This window comes from Pseudopipra pipra, chromosome 15 (assembly GCF_036250125.1).
Source record: "Pseudopipra pipra isolate bDixPip1 chromosome 15, bDixPip1.hap1, whole genome shotgun sequence".
In the NCBI taxonomy this organism is placed as follows: Eukaryota; Metazoa; Chordata; class Aves; order Passeriformes; family Pipridae; genus Pseudopipra; species Pseudopipra pipra.
In genome coordinates, this window is record NC_087563.1 from 8144173 (window position 1) to 8165194 (window position 21022).

Genomic DNA, 21022 nt, shown 5'->3' on the forward strand with positions numbered 1-21022 from the left:
CCAGGGTTGGTGGCTCCTCCACCTCCCTGGGCAGCCCCTTCCAATGCCTGACAACCCTTTCCAAGACGAAACTCCTCCCGATGTCCAACTTGAACCTTTCCCGGCACAACTTGTGGCCATTTCCTCTTGTCCCTTGTTCCCTGGGAGCAGAGCCCGACTCCCACCTGGCTCTATGCTCCTGTCAGGGATTTGAGGAGAGTGAGAAGGTCCCCCCTGAGCCTCCTCTTCTCCAGGCTGAGTCCCCCCAGCTCCCTCATATGCTCCTCACATGACTGACTCTCCAGCCCCTTCCCCAGCTCCATTGCCCTTCCCTGGACACACTCCAGCTCCTTAATGTCCATTTTCTGTGAGGGGCCCAGAACTGGACATAGCACTTGAGGTGCCTCACCAGTGCCAAGTACAGGGGAAGAACCACTTCTCTCTCTGGTCCTGCTGCCACACTAATCCTGATACAGGCCAGGTGCCATTGGCCCCTTGGCCACCCAGACACACCTGGGCTCATGTTCAGCCACTGTCGACCAGCACGCCGAGGTCCTTCTCTGCTGGGCTACTTTCCAAGCAGTTCACTCTAACCAGGGTGGCTCCAGGGCAGCTCCACTGGGGCCCAGAGGGCAACCACAACCCCTTGGAGCCAGCCTGGATTGCCAGAGGGACCTAGTGTGTCACTGCCCATGGGGATGCTACAGGCCAGCAGCATGGCCCCAGCACTGCGGGAGCTGCAGGAGTGACCCCATGAGCTCCATGCACTACACAAAATGTACACTGTGGAACTCAAGTATAATTATTCAGAGTGGAAGCTGCCACAGGACGTGTTAGCGAAACATAGGGAGTCAGAAAATTGATGTAAACTCATGCTGACAAACACTGCCGCCTCAGCAGCAACGCACCAGGGCCAGGGTTCAGAAAGCAGCACTATATGAGCCATGCTGACCAAGCCTTGGTCCTCCCCTGTCCCACCACCACATTGCAGGGCCAATGTATGCCCATGCAGGCAGGGAAGAGGCAGCGACTGCTGCACCACAGCTGAGCCAAACACAAGATGTTGGCCAACTCTTCCAAAAGCGCCATCAGCTCTTCCATATCCACATGAAGCAGATGGTGTTGCAGCTCAGAAATTTCTTTCCAGAAGGAGCACGTGTAGGAAACCACGCAGCGAGAGAGGTTGGTTTATTCAGGGAGTTTTTGTGTTGTTACATTGGCTAAGAGATTTTCTAGCTTGTGTAACCTTTATTTTCTACGTGCACAGTTCAGCTGTAGTCAGACTTGCACAAAATTACCCACATCAATCCCTAAGGTTGATGAGATTTAAATATATCAGCTTTAGGATGAGGAAGGCTGAATCAGCCCCTCTGGGATTCCAAGCTGCAGATTCAGAGTTACAAGCGTTTAAGCCTGAGGACATGGTTTTGAACTGCAATTCAGTCATAAATACATGCCTCAGTGCTCATTATTCCGTACCATAATCAGGTTGGATTCTTTTTTCCCTGTATTTTGCCTTTGAGGCATAGGTAGTTCATCGATGTCTTAGTGAGATGAATGAACATCCCAGTTCTCATGCTGAAGGGACCGTGAGGGATTTTAGCCAGGAATAACCTCAAAGAGTGACTCTTCTTTGAGGAGTCATACTGGAGATACAAGGAGAAGGCAAGTTTCCTGCAACACAGGTGCCTTTGAAGGAGCTGGCACAGGAGCTGCAGGCACTGACAGACTCTGGTTTCACCTTTCCACCAGATTCACAATTTGCACTGAGAGTTTTGCTGGAGTAAGGAGCTGTCCAGATGACATGCATGGATTTACTTGCCACTGAGGTGGGATTACATCCCTAAGTAAGGCTGTAGCCACAGTGGTAATTAGCTGCACAGTGATTGACTTGGACAATGTAGAGACTAAAATAAGATGCAACCTGTACATACCCCCAGAGAAGATGCTGGAATGTATCGTGGAGAACTGGTGAAACTGTTTGTGTCAAAGCCATTTTGGGGCCAGTGGAGGCAAATCACGGCCTAATTAGTCCGTCTAGTCTCAGCACGACTGATTCCGGAGGGGTAATGGGAATTTCTTCCAGCTGCTTTCCCTGTTATATTTTATTTTCTTAGGTGGGGAAGCTCTGTAGAAAGATAATGCTGTGGTTACAGCACATGACTGGTTCTGCTTTCATTTCCCTCTTGGTTTTAGGCAAATCACTTCATGCCTCTGTGTTTTTTGACTTTTCCTCCAGTGCAAAATGTCTTTTCTCCCAAGAGACACTTGAAGCTCAAAGTCGTTGCTTTTAGTGACTTCCGCATGGGATGTGCTGTGAAAGCATTTGAAAGCAATTGAAAATATGACAGAATTGCAGTGGAGTGAGTGCTCTGAAATCCTGGCACTGTATGTGTGTTCCTTTAATTATTGTGTAGGACTGAGCAATAAAGGAAAACTTTTAATCTCACTTTGTAATAAATATTGAACATTAAAAGCTAAATAATAAAACTCAAAGGCAGGGTGGGTTAAACCTAGATCAGTAAGACATAAGCAGGACATTAAAACTAGATCTTTCTTTTAATCTTTTAGTGCTAAATTACCCAATTAAGAAAAAAGCCAAGACAAAATATTCATATGATAAAAACTTTTTTGTCATCACTATAAAGTATTCCTGTGTCCCTGAAGGCAGAAGCACTTCATGTGCAAGAAATGGAATCACAGCCATTGAATATGCATAGATGCCATGTCTTGTTTTCCCATTGTGGAATAATATCCTGAATTAGAGCTGTATAATTAGGCTGGAGAGATTTGTTAAGGATTAATAAATGCTGTATAATAGATGTTCCTCCCCAAAACATCACAGAAGACTTCTGGAACAGTGAAAAGATAAAAGCAGGACAGGGAACAGGAGGTGGATTTAGATGAGATATACAGAATAAATTCTTCCCTGTGAGGGTGGGGAGGCCCTGGCACAGGTTGCACAGAGAAGCTGTGGCTGCTCAGTCCTTGGAAGTGTTCAAGGCCAGGTTGGATGAGGCTTGGAGAAACCTGGTCTAGTGGAAGGTGTACCTGCCCAGGGCAGAGCAGTTGGAATTCGATGATCTTTAAGGTCCCTTCTAGCCCAAACCATCCTGGGATTCTATGACAGCCCCTGTCCAAGGAAGATGCCCCACACCTCAGCCAGCCTCGCAGTGGCAGGTTCCTGGCATGGCAGACACAGGTGTGGGTTCCATACACAGCTTTAGACAGACACAGAGCTGCAATTTTCGGTGAGTGCTTGTTGTAACAACAAAAGCCACTCGGTCACATCGGGTCTGCTGGAACGAGGAGAGCCCCAGCGAGCACAGCCACACGTCCTCCAGCCCGGGCAGAGTCAGGCGTAAGCAGAGCGTGGTTTACTGGTGCAGAAAATTATGCCCCAATAAACCCTGAGTATTGTAAGGAGGAGGAATGAAAACAACAGCAGCACTGAGGTGGAAGACTTTCCCAACGGGACTTTTCTCCCGAGATCCAGCAGCAGAACCGAGGGGCAGATACGGAGTGATCCAGCTGAGTTGTGCCAACATGACGGATGGTGCACAGGGCAAGGCAGAGCTGAGCTCCAAATTGCCTCCACTTGGCACAGCCAGCTCAGTCAAGCATGGTTTTTGGAGCCCCAACTCACTGATTTCACCAGTGTCCTTTGTCGCTCCATTATTTCTTCAGCCTACTGGAGAAATCACAATTAACCACTGGTTAATTTAATCTTGCTGTCCAGATTAAATCCCTTACTGCTTAGGCTGGCAGTTTTTAACCTGGTGAGGAGTGAAGCCCTGCCAGCTTTCCCATGGGAGCCTTGTCTGCAATATGGGAAGGGACTGGCATGTGTGCTCTCTGGAGCTGCCTGCTCATGCACTGCCCTACACACTGGCTTGTTGTGACCCTCCCAAAAACCTCCTAACTGGGATTTGAGTTGCTGCTGGGAGACCTAAGCTGTGAGCAAGGCTTGCAGAAAAGAGCAGCTCCCCTCCAGATCTATCCAATATGGGATGTTGTTTCTCCTTTTCTTATAAAGTGGGTTGAGAAGGTAAGTGGAACATGCTGAGCAGGAAGAAGTGATCGATGGTGGATATTAAAAAGATTCTTTAATTACAGGATCTGAAGACTGAGTCCTTCATGGAGATATTTTTAAATTGTTTCTTTTTTTTTTTTTTTTTTTTGGAAAAAAATCCCAGTGCTCCCAAGGAGTTCCCAGTAGCAAAAGCCCTGGTCTTCTGAGCATTGTTGACTCTGATCCCTTCAAGATGGGGCAAAAGAAAATGCTGTGCTTGTTAGAACTCTCCTGTTCAACTTCTCCTGCAGAGAAGTGTTTGTTTCCTTCCATCTGCTGCTTTTGCAAGGAAGGAAAATCAGCCTGTTCAGACACCAGGAAGTTCTTCAGCATTGCAACAGCAAGCTGGAAACGCAGAAACAATAACGGGCCGAAATTATCATACCTAAAAATACTCTGCATGCGAGTCACAAGCATGACCCAGCCCCAGAGCAACTCAGATAATGCAGACAGCAGGGAGTAGATCCGTGGAATGTGGGCAGCACAGGGGCACGTGCCTGGCTCTCCTGACCATTGCAGCTTTTTCTCTCACCAAAGCATGTTTTGCTTTTACTGGGAGCTGCCGGCTGCCTCCTGTGTCTTTGTGCCCTGTATCTGCTCAAGCCGCTTGCACGGGAGATGAAAGCCAGATCCTCTACAGGCAGAGCCCCACAGCTCTTGGATTTAAACCGAGCCCATCCCTACAATGGGATTGTTTCAGGCCAATCCTTAAAGGCAGCAGCTCTCCACACCTCCGAGGGGGCGCAGGGCAGGTGAGGTGGGAGGCAGGATAGGGTGGCACTGCCCACAGGCTGCTCTGATGGCAGACAAACCACACAACCCGCAAGTCACCCCAGGGGGGACACGGTTCTTGCCCTACAGCTACCGCTGTGGGAAGTCTGTGGTGTCTCCTTCAATCAATTCCTACACGGGCTGTGCCTCCAGTATTTGCTTTTCCTAAATCTCCGAGCCCTCGCTGCGTTTCCATGGTAACGCTAAGGGATCCGATGTGGGTTATTTGGAGACTCGAGGTTCTGGTAGAGAGAGAGCATCTCTCTCTGCTGAGCCCTGGAGCAGTTTTGGCTTTGTACACCAGAAGCTGCTGTTGTGCTGCAATAGTGGTGATGTGGAAACTCCCATGTGCAGGTCAGGTGTGCACTCACCTTCGGGCCAGCAGCACCTGGAGAATGGACTGAAGCAGCCCCAGGATAGGAATCGTTCAGACCTCAGCCAGGTCCCCTCCTCCTCTCCATCTCAGCAGAGACACAGCCCCTGCTTAGCCCAGCACCTTGATCCTGTGCCTCTGAACCCACTGATAACGTGATTCCTGCCAGTGTCCACAGGACCAATGGGTCTGTCACACTGATACGATCCCAATGGGACAACTGGAAGAGCTGTTTCACACAGAGCCAAAGCCCAGGCTGCCCTGCACTGCAGGACAGCCGGGAATGCTGCTGCTGTGAGCTCCTCACCCAGCACCAGCCACCAAGAGACCTGCCTGCCTGCTGGCTGACCACTGCTCATGGAAACACATGGGGCTTGGAACTTATTTAGTCTCTGTGGCTTAAAACCCTTCCCGTGTCTGACCACAGCCATCTGGCTACAGCCTGTCACACCCATCATTCCCTATCCAAATGCAAACCGCGGTCTCTCCACGATGAGACAATACCAGGAGCACTAGTTCTAGCCAGGTCATTTAAATTATTAAAATGAGAAGGAACTGCTTGGGCTGGATCCCAGCAAAGCAATTTGTATCTTATTCTTTCTTCTAATGAAAGTTAAAAGCTTTCTAACTTTGAAGTAAGGGCTTTGCATCCCAACAACGATCCAAACCTGTGTAAGGAGAGGTCAGGCACGTTTCCATCGGAACTTAAAGGCAGCCAGAGGAACAGCAGGAGGGTGTTTTGGGAATACCATTGTGCCAGGAGCACCGTGGACACCTGCAGGTCGTGGTCTCTCCATCCCGCAGAACATGCCCTGAACTGTGTCCCTACAGGATAGTTCAAGTGTGAGAGCAGCTTGTTATGATGTGACAAGGCTTTGATTTAGGGATGAAAGGCTGAAGGACGGAGTCGGGTGGATCCCTGCTGTGACGGGGGCACCCCAGCAGAACCGCATTGAAATATTTGCTGCCTTTTTATTAATGTTTTAATAATGTATTTGGTTCCCAAAGCTTTATCTGGCCAACGGGCCCTCTTGCAGTGCTGGCGACTGCTTCATCCGAACAGCCGGGTGGCAGCCGCGGCGCATCATTCCTGGGTGGATTTAACCGCTTCCCCGAATTCTACCACCAAACCTCGGCCCTGCCACCTCCCGGCTCCCCGGGGCCGGGCCCGGCAGGGCCGCGGGGGCCGGGCCGGGCTCTCACCGCCCACCGACGGGGCGGTGCGGGGGGCGGCCCGCGGAAGCGATCCGGGGAGGAGGCGGCGGCCCCGGGCGGCGGGCGGGTGATCCCGGGCGGAAGCGATCCCCGGGCGAAGGCGGCGATCCCCGGGCGAAGGCGGCGATCCCCGGGCAGAGGCGACCCCGGGCGGAGGAATCGATTCCGGGCGGCCCCACCATGAAGCTCATCATCCTGGAGACGTACTCCCAGGCCAGCGAGTGGGCGGCCAAGTACATCCGCAACCGCATCGTCCAGTTCGGGCCGGGCCCCGGGCGGTTCTTCACGCTGGGGCTGCCCACAGGTGGGTGCCGGGGGGTGGGAGCAGGGCCAGGGTCCAGCCCGGCCCCTGCCCCGGCTGAGGCGGCGGCTCCCCGCAGGCAGCACCCCGCTGGGATGCTACAAGAAGCTGGTGGAGTATTACCGGAACGGGGACCTCTCCTTTAAGTACGTGAAGACCTTCAACATGGACGAGTACGTGGGTGAGTGCCCGCAGCCAGCGCTCCTGGCTCTCCTTCCCTGCCCTGCCGGGTGTGTTTGTCTCTGCCCTTGCGCCTGGTGCCGCAGCCGGACACCACAGCAGTGCGTGGTGGGGCAAGAAATTCCACCTTCAGAGGGCTCCAGGTAAGATGGAACAACATTTCATAGAAAGACAGGATGACAGAATCAGTTAGGATGGAAAAGACTCCTGAGATCACTGAGTCCAACCTATGACCAAACACCACCTTATCAACCAGACTGTAGCACTGAAGTGCCACATCTAGTCTTTTCTTAAACACCTCCAGGGGATTAGCCAAGGTAATGATGGGGACAATTTAAAAACCTGTGGAAGAAATTTGAAATTTTTTCCATAGGTTTGAAAACCTATGGAAAAAAACCCAGATACTGAAGGGTATTGGATGTTGGCTGTATTACACACACTATTACAGACACTGCTGTATTTTATCTGCACTGATGTGCTGACCAGGTAAGGAACCAGCTTGTCATTGCAGGCTCAGATAGTGTGCAGCGTTAACTACCACCTTTGCTCTGGGATTATAAAGGTCATTGTAGCTCAGGTCCCTTACTCAGTGTGTTCCCTGAATGCCCTTCAGTAACTCCTGCTAAGATAGCAGGGGACTGTTTCTTTTCTGAAGCTGTGGTGAAAGAGCCTCTTTGGAAGAAAGAGAGATCCAAAGGTGAAAAACGTACAGGCTAAATATTTGCTAATGCTGATTTTACCCTGGTCAAGAATTTTTTCTGTGAACAATCCTAATCAAGCAGCATTAGGGAATAAGCAGTCCAGTGTGGGTTTATAGCATTTGAGGGGAAAAATATGCAATAATGATATAATTATTATTATTATTTCTCAGGTTTTTGCACTTTTTTTTAATCACTCTTGCTAATATGAAGTGGGAGGAAGGCTGAAAAGGTAGACAGATGAGGCACGGTACATACCTGCTTTTCTGAAAATCTGCTGCTTGTTAATATGGGCACATGTCTTATAGGAGCTGTTGTGATTGACCTTAATTCTGCTGTTTAGGAAAATAAAAACAACTCGTGAAAGCTGAGGGAGTGACAAAGGACAGACAGATCAGTGCTCCATTACCAAAGCCACTCCAAGGGTATGGAAGTGCTTTATGTTATGATGTTTTTCCAGTTTGTCTTAGTCCTGTGCATGCTCTGTTACCAGGTCTCCCGAGGGATCACCCAGAAAGTTACCATTCCTTCATGTGGAAAAACTTCTTTAAGCACATTGACATCTCACCAGAGAACGTCCACATTTTGGATGGAAATGCACCTGATCTCCAGGCAGAGTGTGACGCATTTGAGGAGAAAATCAAAGCAGCTGGAGGAATTGAACTCTTTGTTGGAGGTGAGAATTGTCAGGATTGTTCACTTCCAGTGTCCTTCAGTGGATTTGCAGTGAAAGGCACCCCACAGTCCACCACCCTGGGCACTGATGTGTGCTGGCAGCCTTGTCTCCCAGTGTACTGCTCCCACAGTTTTCTGTTTTTCAATCTAGTCAGTGAATTGTTCAGGAAATGATTAGCAGAAGAAATGGGAAGAGCTAGAATGATACAAATGCAAAATGTATTATAGTTGTCAGTGCTGACAGGAAACTCCTGGGAGTAGAGTCCTCTGAGCCAACAGGAGCACAAACTTCTCCCATCAATTTGCCTTGAGATTCTGCCACCTACTTTGCTTTATTGTTGTCCCAGCACAGTTAGGGAAGAGTCTGTTGACTTCAGAGGGGCCTTTTGCTGTCATTCTACCAGACACAAATTTGAGCTTGACCAGAAGAATTGCAGGTGTTTTTTTCAGATCTGTGTTTCTGGAAGCACTGACTGTCCTTGTGGGAGAGCTGTTAGCTCTGCTCCTACAGCTGACCCTCTTCTCCCACTATCTCTGTCCCAGGTATTGGCCCGGATGGTCACATTGCCTTCAACGAGCCGGGATCAAGTTTGGTGTCCAGGACACGAGTGAAGACCTTGGCCATGGACACCATATTGGCTAATGCCAGGTTCTTTGATGGTGACCTCTCCAAAGTCCCCACAATGGCCTTGACAGTCGGAGTAGGCACTGTCATGGATGCCAGAGAGGTTAGGGGAAAAGCAGTTCCTATAGTAGCTCTGGAGCAGCTAAAAGTTATCCTGTTTTGAAGCAACAACCCTGACTGCCTTTCTCTGTGTCTTGGGGTGCAGGTGATGATTCTGATCACAGGAGCCCACAAAGCCTTTGCTTTGTACAAAGCCATCGAGGAAGGCATCAATCACATGTGGACAGTGTCTGCCTTCCAGCAGCACCCCAACACCGTGTTCGTGTGTGACGAGGATGCCACGCTGGAGCTCAGAGTCAAGACAGTGAAATACTTTAAAGGTGAGTGTTTGACCAGGCCAGGCAGCTCTTTTGGTAGTTTTTAAGTGGTACAAGCCATGCTTTGCATTAGATGTTTCTGTGTAATCACCTCCCAAAGGAGTATATTCCTTAAATATACCACAGTAATCAGTGTGAAGGTAAATGTGTAAGTGCTCAGGTGTAAGGGCAAAGGAACAAGGACATCAGTAATGTCTAATTTCATCAGCATCCAATGAATGACAATTTTGCTTTATTATATCTACTTAAATCATCTTTTTACTTTCTCCATCAGGTTTAATGCTGGTTCACAACAAGCTCGTGGAGCCCTTGTACAGCATGAAGGAAACAGGAGCAGAGAGGAGCCAGTCTAAGAAGCCATACAGTGACTGATCTGCTCGGGGCAGTGCTGAAACAGCTGTTGAAAATAGCTGGGGAAAAAAGGGAATTTCTGCAAAAACTTATCTCATATTTGTTCTTAAATTAGCAGAATGGTCATATGGTTGCTTCTCTCCATTAAAGAGACAGATGCCAAACACCTGCCTTAATTAACCAAATGGATGGATCCAGTACACTGTGTTCCACAAACTTCTGTCACTAACTCATTCTCTGAAGGTGAAGTCAGTGAAGGATGAGTTGTTTGATCTGACTGTAATCTTGGACTGAAGGCTGCAAAACTGAAATGTGAGGATAAGTGAAAGTACAACACAAACTGAGTGGGTAATCACTTTGGGGTGTATTCCTTGTAATTAGGACAAGTACCTCGTGTGTCATTCTTTCTCCATGAAACACTCCTGCATTAGACTAATGGAAAATGGGAAGCAAACTTGTCCAAGTGGAGAAGGGAAAGCTTCACATGAGCAGCCCCAGAGCCAGGAGGGGGTCAGTGAGAAGATGGAGCCAGGAGGAAGATGAGAAGAGACAGTGGGACCTGAGTGGAGACACAATGCTCAGACTGGATAGAAAGATAAAACCTCCCCATGGGGACAGCCAAGCAATGGGGCAGACTCCCCAGAAGCTGTGCAGGCTCTGTCTTGGAGGTTTCCAAAATCTGACTGGATAAAGCCCTGGCTGCCCTGGCTGAGCCCTGCTTTGAGCCAGATGTTGGACTTGCGATCACCTCAGCACAGGAGGCTACAGCAGCATTCACCCACACAGGGTTAATCATGCAGTTTGGGCATCTGAGGATGTTACTGATGTCACACAAGAAGCCCTTCATGTTCAGTCCCAGGGTATAACTTTCTATGCCCTGGTGCTTTATGAAGTACTCAGAAGGGTAGATTTGTTCAGATGAAGCAGAAGTGACCACTCTGTGCTCAGCACTGTTCACTGTAACAGGGCAGAGCCTGAAGCAATATGTTCTCTCTCCTCACTGCAGAACCTTCCATTGCTCTGAGTAAATGCCAAACCAGCCTCCAAGGAAATGCTCTGTTCCCACTGGCTTCAGCCTCTCTTTAATAACAGAAGTCCCACATGGGTGGACAACAGCCTGTACTAGCAAGACCCCACTAATTCTGATATGTGATTCCATCCAATTCTACCACAGGAGGGGCAAGAAAACTGACCAACGTTTATTTTCTTTATGCAGAAATTTTGTAAGCTGTTGATCTGTAACGCAACTTTCTAGACTAAACATCTTTAATTTTTTCTAAATGGTGGCATTGACTGTATCTGTGCTTGCGAAACCAAAGCTGTCCTGGAAGCAGTTTGGTAGGAATAGCTCCCTACTTCCTTGCCCAGTGTTTGCTGGCAGGTTTCCACCAGACACCTGCTATGGTTCTGTCCTGCCAGGCAGCAGGCATGCCACATGAAATGTGGGGGCCTTTAAAGGAGAAAGGAGGAGGCCACAGCTCTACCTGGTACCACAAAGTGTTTATAAATAATTTAATTGCGTGCATAGAAATGGTGAAAGTGAGGTTTTCAAGAGGGGAAAAGACTGAGGGAGAAAATCTGCACTCTGTTGCCAGAGCTGCTGCTTTGCTCTCTCTACAGGCAGATGCTGGTTTTAGCTGTCCTGCCTTTGCAACACCAGCTGATAGTCCTACATGTGCAGTCATCTGCTTGTCCCTTGCCCAGAGGGTCCGTCCTCCTCTGCCTTGCTGCAGAATCCGGAAACTCCAGCCCAGGGGTCCCCAAATTTATAGACAGTGTGGTGGCTACATCACTCCTCCTCCTCCCTCCACACAAAGTCCTTGAAAGCTGAGGTGGTTCATTGCTACGTCTTCCAGTACTTCACTATTTGTGCTCTGGTACATCCCCAGCCATGGATCTTCATCCCCATGTACCCTTTGGCATCCCAGCACTGCCCTCAGCCCACCTCTGTCCTGGTTTAGGGGATCCAGTGCCATCTCCTCCATCCAGGCAGGATAAGGAGGTTTATGCATATGTTTCTCCTTGTCAAAAACATTCCCCATGCCCACATACACAGCTCAGCAGGAAGAAAGTCCTCTCCAAAGGCAGGCAGCTTTGTGATTCAGCCTGGAGAGTTAAAAACTGGCCAGAGGGGAAACAGCTCAGAGCTGCATCCAACATGGTGATCCCAGAGCAGTGTCCCAACAGCCACCCTGTCTCAGTCAGGGGCTTGTACCTCCAAGGGAAAACCAGGGCCCTTTGGGTGGGAGGGCCCTTTGCATACATAAATGTCCAAAATTCCATGAGCAGAACACGTGCTGTGCCAGCTTCACTTGGGAGCTCTGAGCCCAGCTCTGGGCTGTCCCATTCCACAGCCCCATGGCACACGAACACTGGAGCCAATGGCCACCTGGACACTGACCTGTGCTGCCAAATCCATACCAGAATGAAGACAAACAGAGAGACAACTGTGTTTACCATCTTAAAGTGAATTTAGTGCATGTGAAAGGTGCAGGAAATGCAATTCAAATCATACACAATGTAAACTTCTCCTACACGCTGACCTATAGCCTAAACTGAGGTGAGATTCAGTCTCACCATCTCATCTTTTTAATCTCTGCCTCTTCTGACAGAATAGACTCTCATCCTCTGGGAAAGGAACTGAAGCAGCACTCATTTTGGCCACATATCCCAGTATGAATTTATGAACTATCAGTAAAAACTGAGAGGTGATCACTTTGAGTTTCTGAAGAGTCTTCCATCTCCTGACCTATCCCTCCATGCCCTACTACTTTTGAACACAGCACACATAGCTTTAATTTCCAAATAAACTTTTAGACTGTTCTGCAAGTGGAAAAACTTGTAAAAAGTTAGTGGTTCCCTCCAGTAATTACCTTCATGTTTATAAAACTACTTCTGAGATTTTAGGGAAAACAATTTGCTTTCTGAATAATTTGAAGTCCAAAACTAGTGGAAGTAAGGGATCTAGTCCAGAAGCAAAAGTATCAACTAATCAAATTTCTTATGTGAAGAGTTAATAAAAATAAATTACTTCATCATCTGAGAATACAAGGTAATTGTCAGTATCTTGAAGAATCATCTTTGCCTGGTACTTTTCACCCTCTCACATCCTCAGCTCACTGCCTTAGCACTCATCACTGGAGAAACAAGGAGAGGCAATGGGAGTGAATCCAACAGGAACACTGGGTTGAGTCACCAACCTGACAGAAATTTCTGGAAAAGGCTGTTGGTCATTTTCTGCCCAAGCACTCAGGGATGCAAAGGCCCAGGCACAACAGCCAGCGAGAAGGAGGTTGGGGACAATCAGCTTTAATGTCATTAGAAAGTACCAGTGACAGAACCATGAGCTGCTTTTCAGAGAAAAACATCAGGAAATTCATAAAAGCAACAAACTTTGTTGCTAAACTTCCCCAGTCCAAGCAGCACTACTGAACAGCTCCAGAAAGAGCTCTACAGCTCCAACAAACTGCCCAAACCCCCACAATATTCATGATCCAAGAGTCTCCAAATGTTGGTCTCCCTAAAGAAACCCCCAAATCTCTCCATGATTTGAGGCTTCTGTTTGCTTTTAAAAAAGGGGCATCTCTTGGTATATATTTTTCCAACTTCTGACTGGTTGTATTTAATATGGTATGTCTTTAATAATCGATGTGATTGTTAGGGCATTCCATGATGATCCTGACCCCAGGATGGGTAAAGTGGTCTCCTTTGGCTTTGGCAACAGGCTCTGAGGTGTGAGTATCCTGCAGTGCAGGGTAGTTACCACTCTTCTATCACACAATGGAAGTGAAAAGCAAACAAAGGACACCAAGAAAAAAGCATCTGTCTCTGGTTTGTTCACCTTTTGTTGCTGGAGAAAGCTACTGGTCATCGTCTTCAACTCCCCAGTACTCCCCATCATCGATGTGCATGGCTTGAAACAATCTGCAAGACAGAAAATTAGTGGTAATAATGCTAAATATGTTTAAAACAATCTAAATGCAACAAAAAGTACAAAAGCAGTAAGTTTCACTGTTTTTTTCAGTATCACAAACCACTCATGATATCAATGCCAAATTAAGTAAGAGACTCTGCACTTCTACAGCTCGTTACACCAGCAGGTTTGATGGTACCTTACACACATCATATCCCAAGAAATCCCTGAAAATATTAATCATCCAAACCATATTAAAGTTACCCAGCAGGCTGCTGTTCCTGGGTGGTCTTTAGGCAGGATATAATCAGCAGCCAAACCTGCCTGCTCCAGACAACTCACAATCTCATTGGACACATGGAATTGGGCAAATAAAACATATGAGCATCAGAGAGGCACAGGGGGGACAAAAAGGCACTTGGCAGTGCTGGACTAGATGGTTTTAGGTCTTTTCCAACCTAAATGGTTCTATGATTCCCTGATTCTAAATTATTCTTTATAAAGCACAGGAGCTTAGTCAAGACAAGGGGAGGTTACGCTACACTAAAATAAAAAAGGACAACAGGAGAAAAAGGAAAACAGAGTAGGAAGTGAAAAAATACTGTTGGGAGAAGAGAAAATGCTGAAAAAGGGCCAAGAACAAGAAAAATCCTGTCAGCCACATCTATTACAGCAGAATGGATGGTGGATTGAGAAATTTGTTGGGATTTTGACTTTGGATCCAGGCACTACTATTGCAGTGATGGGCACATATCCCTGTGGAATACACAGAGCCAAGAGGCTGCCACTGTCACATCCCTCTGAGCTGCCTTTTCACCTGTCCTGACAGCAGCAGCACCCTATTTTCCTTGATCCTTCCCCAGCAGTGATGATGTGAGGCAAGTCTGCAGCTGTTTAAAAGCAGCTTTCTGATCCAAAACCTTATGCTGCACCTGAGCATCTTCATGGAAACACTTCCCTGCAGGCTGTGTGTCAGGCAGAGGCAGCACAGAAAGGATGAGGTCATGACCCAGACCAAAAAAAAATCAGGAATAGGCCCACAAGTCTCCTCCAGAATTTTGAAAAAAAAAAAAAATCTTAAAAAGCAAAAGCACATCTTGAATCACTCCTGATTTTTACTGTTAGTATTGGGTCCTTGTAAGGGAGAAAAATCTATGTCTTAAACTATAGCTACAAATTTCAAGGTAAGAATCTGGGAGAGACTGTTAGAAAAAGTAGAAAATAAGTGTTCCAGCACTAGAGGAAATACCTGTAAGCACCAACCTGTTAAAGCAGGGGGAAGAAGGGTCATTGAAGTGCCGGTAGGGGTTGGCCCTGGACAGAGAGCCCATGCAGAGCCAGCAGAAGTACTGCATGCACCCTGTGCACGTCATTTTGTTACAGCCATCGAGCTTCTGGGGGGAAAAACCAAGAAACAGCAACATCAGAATCTTACTGTGTCAGGCTTCAGTCTCTCTATGACAACAGCCCTCAAAACTAAACCAGCCAATTAATACATTCGACCCCGACTCCATCACACACTGATTTTTTTTTCACTGTTCAACAGAACTGGGAGCTGGAATCCCAGCACTGTAAATTGGCTATACTACTAAAAATACTGGAAATTAATATTTTTCTGAAGCTGGTTTTATTTCCTGGCTATAGTGTGAAGCAGCAGTAACCTGAACCACACAGGAAATGAAAGGATTCATACAGATCCATAGTCAGCCTGGATCTGTTTAGTCCTGGAGCCTGAACACCACCAATTGCTGGATGATCTCAAATCCCTGAGCTCCACAAACATCACCTCGCCTCCTTTTCCATGTAACACAGACAGAAATGGAAAGTTCTCTTAATATTTCCTAGAAATTCCCCTTCCCTGATGAAGCTGGAGGCTACAAACACACCTCTGTCCCAGCCTAAACACAGAACTGCCTTAATTTCTGTTAATTTCTGTTCCCATGATTTTCCATCCTTTCCCTCCATTCTTACCTCTATATGAGTCCCACAGCAAGGACAAGACTTAGAGTTCTTTTCCAGCCATTCCTTACTCTCCATCTCCTCAAGGGCTTTCTGAATCACTCGCTTGCCATAACGTTGTTCCAAAAATCTTTTAGTTGCCTCATCTGCTTCCAAATAGCTGTTTCGTAAATCCATTAATTTCTCTGAGGAACAAAACCAAAGCAAACCAAACAGCTTTTGTAATATATCATATAAAGAAGTCCAGCTAATTGCAGCATAAAGATTTTCAAAGGAAACTAACATAATTCATTACAAATCAAGAAAAATATTAGAAAATGTAAAATATTAAAACCCCTCTGCCCCAAAATTCAAGAGTTTTACACTATTTCATTATAACAGTGACTTGTCAAGGGCATCAGGACAAGTCTACAATGTAAAGTAAAGTTTTGAAAATGGAATTTTCTCCGAACATATATTTAATGAAACTTGGTCACAGGATTTTGAGGCCAAACAGAGAGAGAAGCTTCCACCTGATTTCAGTATTAACTCTGACTACACAAAGTAGTCGATTCACATGAAAAGGTAAAAAAAAAAATACATATATAAAATTATTCTTCCCCTGCTATGACCTCTCAGCATTTGACAACCAGCAGTCTGGGGACCTCCTAAGCTGTGGATTGTCAGCAAAGGAATAATATTTAACTGCCAGCAACAGACCTACTCCAAATGAAATGTGTCTGGTCTTTTAGAAAGCTCACGGGGAGGAGTTTGCTTGCTCAATTTCTGACTATTTCACACAAGATTTAACTGCACCTTGATGTGTCTTTGGAACACAGGGTGGAGGTGCCTCACCTGCGGTGACCTTGCACGGAGACACCCCGTGGTAGGTCATCTTGCAGAGGGTGCAGAAGGCGTAGTTGCAGCAGGAGCAGATGCCCATGGTGCAGCCGGGCTCCTGCATCACGGGGGTCTGGCAGCCCGGGCGGGGGCAATACACCACATCGGCCATCAGGTCCAGGCTGGACTGCAGGAGCAGCCGGTCATAGCGGGCAAAGAGCTCCTCTCCAACCAGCTCCTTCACCTAAAGGCCACAGAGAGGTGTTAGGAAAAAAATTCTTCCCTATGAGAGTGGTGAGGCCCTGGCACAGGTTGCCCAGAGAAGCTGTGCCTGTCCCATCCTTGGAAATGTTCAAGGCCAGGTTGGATGGGGCTTGGAGCACCTTGGTCTAGTGGAAAGTGTCCCTGCTCATGGCAGGGGGGTGGAACAAGATGAGCTTTAAGGTCCCTTCCAATCCAAACCATCCTGGGATTCTATGATTACTTGCATCTGAAATTCTGAGCCTGCTACCATCAGCAAAACACAGTAAGGCAATGAAAAAATCCCTACAGTTGGAATGAATCCACTTTATTCTCCAACAGCTCATGAAAATATTCCTAGAAATGCTATTCTAATTATAATTAGGAAAAGGAAAAGCATGCAGTGTTAAATGGAATTTGCATGCAGTGTCAAATAGAATGGGAGGCTGCTGATCAATGCCAGTACTAATAAACTGGGCAAAATAGGTGCCAAGGCATCCAGTTTTAACTCCAATGACTCTGTGTCTGTGTGGCTCAGAGCATGAAGAAAATGTCCCCAGGTATATTCCCTGGAAAACGTCCCCAGGAATCCTCCCTCTGTGCTGGGCACTACTGAAGCACCTCCAGTCCTGGGGTCAGTTCTGGGCCCCTCACAACAAGAAAGACATCAAGGGGCTGGAGCGTGTCCAGGGAAGGGCAACAGAGCTGGGGAAGGGTCTGGAGCACAAGGAGCAGCTAAGAGAGCTGAGGGGGCTCAGCCTGGAGAAAAGGAGGCTCAGGGGGGACCTTCTCACTCTCCCCAAATCCCTGACAGGAGGGGGGAGCCAGGTGGGGGTCGGGCTCTGCTCCCAGGGAACAAGGGACAGGACAAGAGGAAATGGCCACAAGCTGTGCCGGGGAAGGTTCAGGTTGGACACCAGGAGAGGTTTCATCTTGGAAAGGGTTGTCAGGCATTGGAAGGGGCTGCCCAGGGAGGTCATGGAGTCCCCACCCCTGGAGGTGTTCAGGGAATGACTGGCACTCAATGCTCTGGTCCAGTTGACAAGGTGGGGATCAGTCACAGGTTGGACTTTGTGATCTCAGAGGTCTTTTCCAGCCTCAGTGACTCTGAGATTCCCAATGCTCACTACGCAGAGCCACACTCTGTCCCTGTAATTGGGGGTGAGTTAGCAGGACTCTCCAGCCCTGTGTGCACACGTGTATTACCTGGCCAGGAGTGGCGACAGAAGAACACTTGGGCTCGGGGCAGTTCAGGCAGTGGACCTGCCCGTCCCTGATCTGAATCTCAAAGTAGTCCTTCAGGCAGGCTTTGCAGTACACGTGGCTGCAGTCGGTGAAGTGCATGCACTCGCTGCCCAGCTTCTCACAGAAGCAGATATTGCACAAATACATCTTACTGTTAAAGCACTTCCTCCTCTGGGCCTGGTCAAAGTCCAAGATTTCCCTGATCAGACTCGACAACGACTCCACGTCCTGCACAGCTCTGGCATCCATGATTTCCTCCTCAGCTGTGGCAGAGCCTGCTGCACCTCCACAGTCCTTCCCAGGGTCGAGAGGCCCCAGTGGCGTCCGACTCTGTGCTTGCCCTTGAGGGCATATTTTTAACTCATATGGGGACGAAATATTCAGGTAACTCAGTGTTTCTTCCTTCAGAAACTGCATCCAGGCAAATAGGACCACACAGCCTCGATTCTCTTCCCACACATTGTCCAAGTGTTTGCAAAGAGCGCTGAGCTGGAAAAGAACAAACAATTCCTGATTTTGGTTAAGTTCTGACAGCTCCTTACTGGGTTCCTCTCCTCCCATGGTCCATAGTGCACACTTTGATTACAGATTCACCAGTTTTTAATCTATCCATAAAATACATATAAAATAGTTTGCCTCGATGCAAACTCTTCTTCCTCGGAACAGTGACCAAGTGAAAACAAGAAGGAGACAAAAGAAGAGCCAACTGAACAGCAATGTCATTATTTTTATTTAATTTCATTACCATTCCCCAGAACGCTGTCAATTATTAACTTGCTCAGCTCTATCAAAATGTTAAAAATCTTCTGCAAACCTGGGCCTGGGAGAGCCATTTCCCACTGAGGGTGAACACAGGTGGTGATGTTGATGGGTAGTCGGGTGGGAGCTCAAAATTCAGCACGAGGGGAGGCAGGAAGCACACGGAGTACTCGAACCCACTGCTCTGGAGGCTTTCTGTGGAACTGCCTGAACCTGAGACAACCAAGGCAGGTTGAGAAATAACAGGAAAATGAAAACTAATGAACTGTCACTGTTTATGACAGCACCCAATCTCTTTTAACTTGATACGTTTCTGGGGTTAAAATTATCTGTTCGACCCTAAATAACTAAACTCAGCGAGGTAAAATATCATGGGGTTGTAGCTCTGTGATTAAAGCAGAACACCAACAACTGTGAAATGTCAGATCCTGCTCAAACCAGGAACATGGAAAGACATATCCTCAAGGGAATAAAAAAATAATAAATGAACTTAATTATTCTGAAGAAATACTATTACTCACCTGTAAAGTTTACTAAAGGGTTAAACTACTCAAATACAAACCCCAACGCTACCACAAGCACAGCAAAGCCTGAGCCATGGTTTGTCCAGTCACTGCTCCTGCAGGACACTCCACAACCAGCAAACGAGCTTGGTAAAACCTCCCTGGGGATAACACAAAACATCTCAACTCACCACTCACAAAAATTTTGAAGTCTTGAGGCAACTCCAGACAAATTCTTGTTTCTCCTCCTTGGACAGACTCGGCTCTCTTAAACTCATCTTCATCATAGATGCTGGCCAGAGCCAACAGCTCATCCTCCTGAGCTTCCTTGTCCTCTGAAGACATTTAACTTTCCTGTGGAGTTACCACCACTCTGCAACATGAACTGAGTTAACACGTCCTATTCCAATATTAATTTGGGATATCTATGTTATACTACTATAAGAGTTAGAAACCCAAGTAACTGATCTTAATCAATGTGAAATATAATTAAAAGTTTTTTACAGGCTGAAAAAAAATGGTAGCTTTATAAAATAAACTCACACACACACCAGAATACTGAAAAGGCAGAAAGCAAACCCTGTGTTAATAGCTAAAGACAGATGTAAGGGAGGAAATAATGAAATACAGAGACAGCACAAATGACACAGGGACATTTCATTGATGTTTGAAGGAGAAAACAGACCCCAAAAAACACATGAAAAAGGAATTAATAACAGTAGCTCTTGTCCAATGTTCTAAAGCAAACAAGGAAACAGCCCCATTTGCGATTACTTATTGAAGATGTCAGTAAAAAGGTTCAAATCCTGCACAGGTATCTTGTAGATGCGCCCCTAGAGTATCTCTCAGTTCTAGATTTGGGAAAATAAAGCCACACTGGATGGATTACCTTCAGACTCACAGCAGCGCGGTGGGAGGGCCGAGGTGCTGGTCCGTGACCATTCCTGTTTGGGGCCGGGGTCGGGCACTTCTCATGTAAGGCACGAACACGTCGGTGTTGTTTGTGGGAGGAACCAGCGGTTCTGGCAGCGGCTCTGGGGCTGCGGGCGGACAAACAACACACGCTCAGGGGTTAAAGGCCCCTCCACGCTCCCATCCCCAACACCCACAGCACCGCATCCGAGCGGGGGATGATTATTCCCAGCTACATGTTTATTCCCAGCCTGAGGAGCAGTGGCCGCGTTGCGCGTCTCAGGCAGACCCGCGGGCCCCAGCACGGGGCGGGCACGACCCCACGGGGATGGGGGGGACGGGAGGAGTTCAGGAATAACCCCCAAGTTCCAGGCCGAGCCTGGCGCCGGCGGCCCCGCCGCTGTTATGGCGGTTACCGCCGTTCCCACCGCTCCGCCTGACGCCGGGAGCCCCGCGGGAGCAGCGGGAGCACCCGCGGCCCCCGGGGCGGAGGGAGCCCGGCCCGGCCCCGCCCCACCCGGTCCCTCACCCAGGGCAGCCGCGGCCGTGCGGGCCCGGGGACGGCGAGGGGGGCCCGGCTCAGCCCCTGGCGGAGCGGCGGCGGGGAGGGAAGGGGAGGGAAGGGAAGGGACGGGAAAGGACGGGAAGCGCTGCCGGGCGGAGGAGGCGCCGGCCCGGCCCAGCCCCGCAGCTCCCCCGGCGGCCGGGAGGGCCGGGCCGGCCCAGCCCGGAGGCGCTCAGGGAACGGCCGCCCCCTCCCTGCCCCAGACAGACACGGAACGGGTACCGAGCCCCCGATCCATCAGCGATACTTCTTTACATTCATACATTCAAATTCGACATGAAGAAAAATTTCTTCCCGTGGAGGGTAACAGAGCACGGGAACAGCTACCCAGGAGGGGGCGTTGAGTCTCCTTCTCGGGAGACATTCCAAACCCACCTGGACTCGTTCCTGTGGCTCCTGTTCCAGGTGACCCTGCCTGGGAAGGGGGGGTTGGACTCCAGAAGTCCCTCCCAACCCCAGCCATTCCGTGGTTCTGTGATTACAGTGGGCT

General features: G+C 48.3%; 2 protein-coding genes across 5 annotated transcripts; one reads left to right on the plus strand and one right to left on the minus strand.

Moving 5' to 3' along the window:
- The first annotated feature begins 6424 nt into the window (after positions 1 to 6424).
- On the plus strand, positions 6425 to 10898 carry GNPDA1 (glucosamine-6-phosphate deaminase 1). Its single transcript, XM_064671670.1, has 6 exons — positions 6425 to 6714; positions 6791 to 6892; positions 8083 to 8265; positions 8808 to 8992; positions 9095 to 9269; positions 9541 to 10898. Exons 1-6 carry the CDS (start codon positions 6591 to 6593, stop codon positions 9636 to 9638), a joined length of 867 nt encoding a protein of 288 aa, XP_064527740.1. The 5' UTR covers positions 6425 to 6590; the 3' UTR covers positions 9639 to 10898.
- A 1171-nt stretch (positions 10899 to 12069) lies between these two features.
- RNF14 (ring finger protein 14) lies at positions 12070 to 20653 on the minus strand. Of its 4 annotated transcripts, none has more exons than XM_064671668.1 (9): positions 20497 to 20653; positions 19945 to 20095; positions 19247 to 19428; positions 18608 to 18765; positions 17755 to 18282; positions 16324 to 16552; positions 15502 to 15674; positions 14794 to 14924; positions 12070 to 13541 (listed from the first exon to the last, which is right to left on the minus strand). In XM_064671668.1, the coding sequence occupies exons 3-9, from the start codon at positions 19398 to 19400 to the stop codon at positions 13478 to 13480; spliced, it is 1437 nt and encodes a 478-aa protein (XP_064527738.1). In that variant the 5' UTR covers positions 19401 to 19428; positions 19945 to 20095; positions 20497 to 20653; the 3' UTR covers positions 12070 to 13477. The 4 variants fall into 4 exon arrangements, with proteins under 4 accessions (XP_064527738.1, XP_064527739.1, XP_064527736.1 ...); XM_064671669.1 differs by having other exon boundaries at positions 19247 to 19440; XM_064671666.1 differs by having other exon boundaries at positions 19247 to 19409; positions 20497 to 20652.
- Positions 20654 to 21022: the final 369 nt, after the last annotated feature.

Bases quoted from the DNA above. Each gene is read 5' to 3' on its own strand.
- GNPDA1 (XM_064671670.1), top strand. From the start codon at position 6,591: ATGAAGCTCATCATCCTGGAGACGTACTCCCAGGCCAGCGAGTGGGCG. The intron at 6,893-8,082 runs GTGAGTGCCCGC...CTCTGTTACCAG, and splicing joins CAACATGGACGAGTACGTGG to GTCTCCCGAGGGATCACCCA. The intron at 9,270-9,540 runs GTGAGTGTTTGA...TTTCTCCATCAG, and splicing joins GACAGTGAAATACTTTAAAG to GTTTAATGCTGGTTCACAAC.
- RNF14 (XM_064671668.1), bottom strand. From the start codon at position 19,400: ATGTCTTCAGAGGACAAGGAAGCTCAGGAGGATGAGCTGTTGGCTCTG. The intron at 15,675-16,323 runs GTGAGGCACCTC...TTTGTTCCTCAG, and splicing joins TCCGTGCAAGGTCACCGCAG to AGAAATTAATGGATTTACGA. The intron at 14,925-15,501 runs GTAAGAATGGAG...TTTTCCCCCCAG, and splicing joins GCTGTGGGACTCATATAGAG to AAGCTCGATGGCTGTAACAA.